This window comes from Anopheles darlingi, chromosome 2, assembly GCF_943734745.1.
Source record: "Anopheles darlingi chromosome 2, idAnoDarlMG_H_01, whole genome shotgun sequence".
NCBI lineage: Eukaryota > Metazoa > Arthropoda > Insecta > Diptera > Culicidae > Anopheles > Anopheles darlingi.
Genome location: NC_064874.1, coordinates 49051903 through 49056902, shown reverse-complemented (window position 1 = coordinate 49056902; position 5000 = coordinate 49051903). Strand labels below are relative to the sequence as shown.

The following is a 5000-nucleotide window of genomic DNA, read 5'->3' as shown; positions in this document are numbered from 1 at the left end:
ACTGCTTCCAAACTTTCCACTCACTGTTCAGCTCGAAAACGGAGAATCTTACACCGGTGTTGGCGGGAAAGCTCATTACCGCCCTGTACGACTACCGACCGGATCGGTCCGATTCACGGCAAACCATTGCCTGGTTGACGGTGTTGAAGGAGGGTCATCTGTTTCTTTCGCGCTACGATTTAGTGTTGTGCAGCGCCGCGCTACCGAAGCTGGTGCAGATCTGTACGCAAGACTTTTGGTCCAGCGAACGGCTCGATGTGGTGTCGGCAGCCTCGAATGCACTGAAGGATATTCTCTACGAATGCGTTCAGCCTTGCTGTGCCGACGAGCGCGAGGTGGAGAAGCATCGTGTTGCTCTGGAGAAGGTGCTCCGGTCGATCATCGAGGTACTGTCGAGTGCACCGTTCGGACACGCGGCAACCCATGTCCTCGTCATTCTAGCGATTGCGTTCGACATAACCGGAAAGTACTTTGGTGAAACGTTAGCACCTGCGCTCGCCACCCTGGGCACACGGTACGATCCGCAGGCTTCCAATCGCATCCAGATCGAGCATGCCGTGCTGCAGGCGATCGGTTCCATGGATACGACACTCGTGTTGCGGTGCATTCCGCTATCCGATGCCGACGGTAAGATCGATCTCGATCGTACCTGGATGTTGCCGTTGCTGCGCGAAGGCCTACAGCAAGCCAGCTTCGAGCTGTTCAATGCCGTCATCCTCAAGCTCGCCTATCAGTGCTACATCGCGTGGGGTAAACTGAAGGAGAGCGATGACAGCAAGAACCAGGCGCACATCTTCGAGCTGTTGTGTTGTCAGCTTTGGGGCCTGTTTCCGGGTTTCTGTCGTCGGCCGAAGGATGTGGCTAACTTCCGCCTGATCGCGAAAACACTCGGCACTGTACTGAACGATAATCCTGATCTTCGCTCACCGGTACTGGATGGGTTAAAGGAGCTGATCTCGCATCTGGAAACACCGGATGAGCGAGCGGAGGTTGGTCGGTTCGCAAAGAACTTCCTGCCTCGTTTGTTCAACATTTACACCACGAAACCGAAGGGTAGCTACGAGAACGAGGTACGACAGGCAGCGTTCGAAGCGATCCAGGCGTATCTTAGCATCACCCCACAACCGGTACTGGATGAAATGTTCGGCACGGCGCTACAGCAGCTACAGGAAAAGGCCCCCGGTACCTTCCTGTATGATATGCTGTTCGATATCGTGGAACAGCTCGCGCTCTACCAGACGCGCGAGAAGCTCGAGGAGATTTACGAGCGCTACATTACCGTGATACTGAAGCGTGAGAAGAAACAGGAAACGGTGGCCAAAACTAATGCAAACGTGCGGCGGCAGATGAAGAAAGCGTTGAAACTGTTGCGCGAGATTCTAGCCTCCGAGAACAAGGGTTGCGTTCAGTTCGTCGATGCCAAGCTGGGCAATATCGAGAAACTGCTCATCGGAACGCTACATCTTAGCTTCGAGGGCATACAGGCACCACGGTTGGCGTAAGTATTGGTATTGATGGACCGAAACGGTGGTAACAATATATGCCCATTTGCTGTCCCCAGATGCCTAAAGTTGGTCCTAGAGAAGCAACCGTCGGTGCAGCTCAACTGTAAGCTCGTAACGCGCACCATACCGGAAGCCGTGACCACGTTCCACGTCGAGGCGGTCAAGAAGGAGAACGTGGCCGTGGATTTGCTGGAAAACCTTGGTCAACGGTTCGAGGTAAGAGTGGTTGCAGGACATTCGGTTTCACCATTCCGTTCTTTATGCGCGCTCCGTCTTCCTCTCTGTGTCTTCCACAGGAAAAGGGCAAAATAAACGAGTTCATCGATCTCGTTATTGCCGGCTTTACCGGCGATAGTCAATTGATTAGCAACACAATCTGGGTGCTGCGCGGTATACTGCAACAGTTCACCGGTTCGCTGTCGATCGATTCGCTCAAGTTTATGCTGGAACAGGTGCTAACCTTCCTAATCGGTAACACCCGGATGGAGGTCGAGGCGGCACTTAACTTCCTGCTGCTCTACATCCGCTCCCTACCGATCCCGCTCGTCAGCAACTATCTGTCGCTGATCGTGAAGGCCCTTTCGATGATGCAACCTGATACGAAGCGCCACTCACGCCTGCTGGTGGGATACGTTTACAAGAAGCTATGCAAACGGTTCGGTGCGGCCGAAATCATCGAGCTGGTGCCGGGTAATGATGAAACGACGCACAAGCGCCTCAAGAAGATCCGCAAGGATATGGCACGAGCGAAGCGGAACAGACAGGAACAGCCGGGCGGTGATAAGGCGGACGGAAACGATGATGATGAGGATCAGGAGCCAGACTTTGTCAGTCACCTACAGAAGAAGAGTCTCACGTAAGTTTGTTGTGTTAACTTAGTGTGTTAGTGTGTTAACTTACCGGTTCTCACCATTCTTCCGACACAGGATCGATGATATTCTCGAAGATTCGGACTCCGATTCGGATTCGGGAGTGGAGAACGAGCGGAAGAGTCGACAGAAAGCCAACAAGATGGAGACATTCATCAAGGAAACACCGGACAGTATTGTCGATTTGGCAGATCTGGATGCCATTGGCAAGATCACAAGTAAGTGTCCACCAGCACCATCATTGCTTTCATTTTTGGATTCCCTAAAACGCTCAACGTATTTTTCAGCCAATGAACCGGTTCGCGAAGATGGTGGCGCCGATGGTGGTTCACGGGCAAGTGGTAGCGGGCAGCGCAAGAAGGACCCGAACCGGGGCTTCAAGACGGCGTCCGATGGTCGGCTTATCATTGAGGATATTGAGGATTACTCGGACTCGGACGAAGATCCTGATGATGCGCTGGGATATGCCGATAAGGCAAAGAAACGTGTGTACGACCAGGATGATAGCGACGAGGATAGTGAAACCGAAGGCCAGCATGCCGCAAATGATGACGATGAAGATGGTCCGTCATCGCGCAAGCGTAAGGCTATCGATGCGCTAAGCGCACGGTCTGGAATGACGGGAGCTAGCAGCAGTCGGTACGTGGCTGGTGGTAAGGGTATCCATCGACCGACGGCTGCCTCGGTGCGTTCCGGATACAGTGGCCGATCTGCAAAATCAACCAAAACGGCCAAATCGAACGCATCTACCGGAACGGCGTATCGCTCGAAGAAGGCGTCTGGTGATATGCTGAAGAAGGGCAAACATGAACCGTACGCTTATGTGCCGCTCAGTCGCAACTCGCTAAACCGAAGGTACATCATCATCTCGAAATGATCGGCACCGAGCGGGATCGTAACTGAATTACATTAATTGGTCGACTGTTTTTACTATCTCCTCTTCTGCAGAAAACGCGCGAAAAACGCTGGCCAGTTCAAGAGCATTGCACGTGGAGCACGCAAAGGAGCAGCTGCCGGTTCGAAAAAACGTCTGCTGAAAGCCGGCTCGAAGCGCAAGTAGCAACATTGATGGTCTGTACGCTGATTAATCCCTTCGCGAAATGTATTGTTTAATAAAAACCCTCACATCCTACTATGTACACTACATCAAAAGGCTGCTGGTGTGTCATTCGCTTAAGGCCACTTGTTAGCTACCTCGATACTATTAAACCCGTACCCCAAACCGAGACACCTAACCGGAAACTGGTGGTGCAGGTGCGTCATTGAATCTAAAAACCATTATTATCTAACCTAGTTATTCGCGTGTTAGGACAAGTCACGTACGATCCGAGTGGTTTTCCAGTCTGGATTCTCCGGATCACTATTCACCATCGTCTCTTCGATGAACTCCATGTGATTTTGATGATCTATGAGAATGATTGTCCGTGTACGGCTACCATAGCGTCCTCCAGGTACGCGTACGTTTACGCTGGACAGGTACTCGGCATGTTGACCGGCACGACGCGTCAGCTCGGGATCAGGATAGTGTCTGTATGAACGAAAGAAGTGGCTCAATGATTCCACAAATCAGATCCCCTGACCGTTCGCTTCCTACTACTTACTGTACATCACTCTTCAACAGATCCAGCAGATCGTCCACGAACGCGTCCGTATCAGCGAACGGTACGTTGCGGTTGGTCACAAGTTCCTCGAACCGCTCCCGGCCACGGCAAACCTTTTGCAGTGGCTTATCGAGCGTACTGTTGCCGAATCCGAGTGCTTTCCCCAGAGCACAGGGCGCTATGCTGTGTGGTGTGTTACTCGTGTGCAGAACCGTTCCAATGCCATCTTCCGATTCCGGTGCAGCACGATCACCTCCGGAGTTTGCAGCAGGTTCGACAAGCGTCGCTAAGTCGATCGATACGAAATTGAACGCCCCATAGTTATCGTTGGCCAGCAGTTGTTCACTGTAGTATCGTGCCGTGTTGTCACCATTGCTCGTGAGATAGTTGGCAACGATCGGACCCCGGCCATTGGTAACGTTTGCTTTCGTTTCGCCCGTCACGTTCAGCAGGGCACCGAGGCGGATCCGCCCCGGGGGATGATTACCAATTGCAAGCCAGGTTCCACCTTCGCGACCCGGTTCCATGTCGCGCCCACCGATGATCCGCTCGTTCTCCTGCCATGGTGCGGCTGTCTTAGCAGGCCGTGCGTAGAATTCATCCCGATTCGAGGCGAGAACCAGTCGATACCGTCCACTCCGGCTACCGTCGTCGACATACACAAACAGAATGCACATTTTTTCGCACGATTTTATCCGCCGATAACGGGGACCAGATCTGTTGTAGTACTTTTGTGTGCCACTGGTCTGGTGCCACTACTCGCGATGTTCACCGGTTGAGGCTATCAATTTCGACTGACTGCTTGTTACATTGCTCGTAATCGCAACGGCGCAGCTTACCAGGGACCGAATGCTTTCACTCTAGGCGCAGCCGTGACTCACTACCGTCGGCCTTCGTCGTTGAAGGACGCACAACCTCCACACAAGAGATACACGACGGTTGCTTTGGTGCCGACTCAAGGATGCGCGCGACAAGGTATGCTGGGCTGCTACGTGGAGCCGCGTTTTCTCTTCGTGCAACACTCG

General features: G+C 52.9%; 2 protein-coding genes across 2 annotated transcripts in view; one reads left to right on the top strand and one right to left on the bottom strand.

The window, feature by feature from the left end:
* Positions 1-3518, top strand: part of LOC125950013 (RRP12-like protein) — a 4854-nt gene extending 1336 nt beyond the window's left edge. The window contains exons 2-7 of the mRNA XM_049677570.1: positions 1-1498; positions 1562-1721; positions 1802-2361; positions 2432-2592; positions 2662-3229; positions 3323-3518. The exon at positions 1-1498 is cut by the window's left edge and continues 761 nt beyond it. Coding sequence (XP_049533527.1) covers positions 1-1498; positions 1562-1721; positions 1802-2361; positions 2432-2592; positions 2662-3229; positions 3323-3434 — 3059 coding nt within the window. The 3' untranslated portion in view covers positions 3435-3518. The remainder of the gene's footprint in view (positions 1499-1561; positions 1722-1801; positions 2362-2431; positions 2593-2661; positions 3230-3322) is intronic.
* LOC125950055 (transport and Golgi organization protein 2) overlaps positions 3451-5000 on the bottom strand; it is a 2254-nt gene continuing 704 nt past the window's right edge. Inside the window, exons 2-3 of the mRNA XM_049677645.1 lie at positions 3976-5000; positions 3451-3902 (exon numbers count right to left, since the gene is read on the bottom strand). The exon at positions 3976-5000 is cut by the window's right edge and continues 104 nt beyond it. Coding sequence (XP_049533602.1) covers positions 3680-3902; positions 3976-4652 — 900 coding nt within the window. The 5' untranslated portion in view covers positions 4653-5000 and the 3' untranslated portion in view covers positions 3451-3679. The remainder of the gene's footprint in view (positions 3903-3975) is intronic.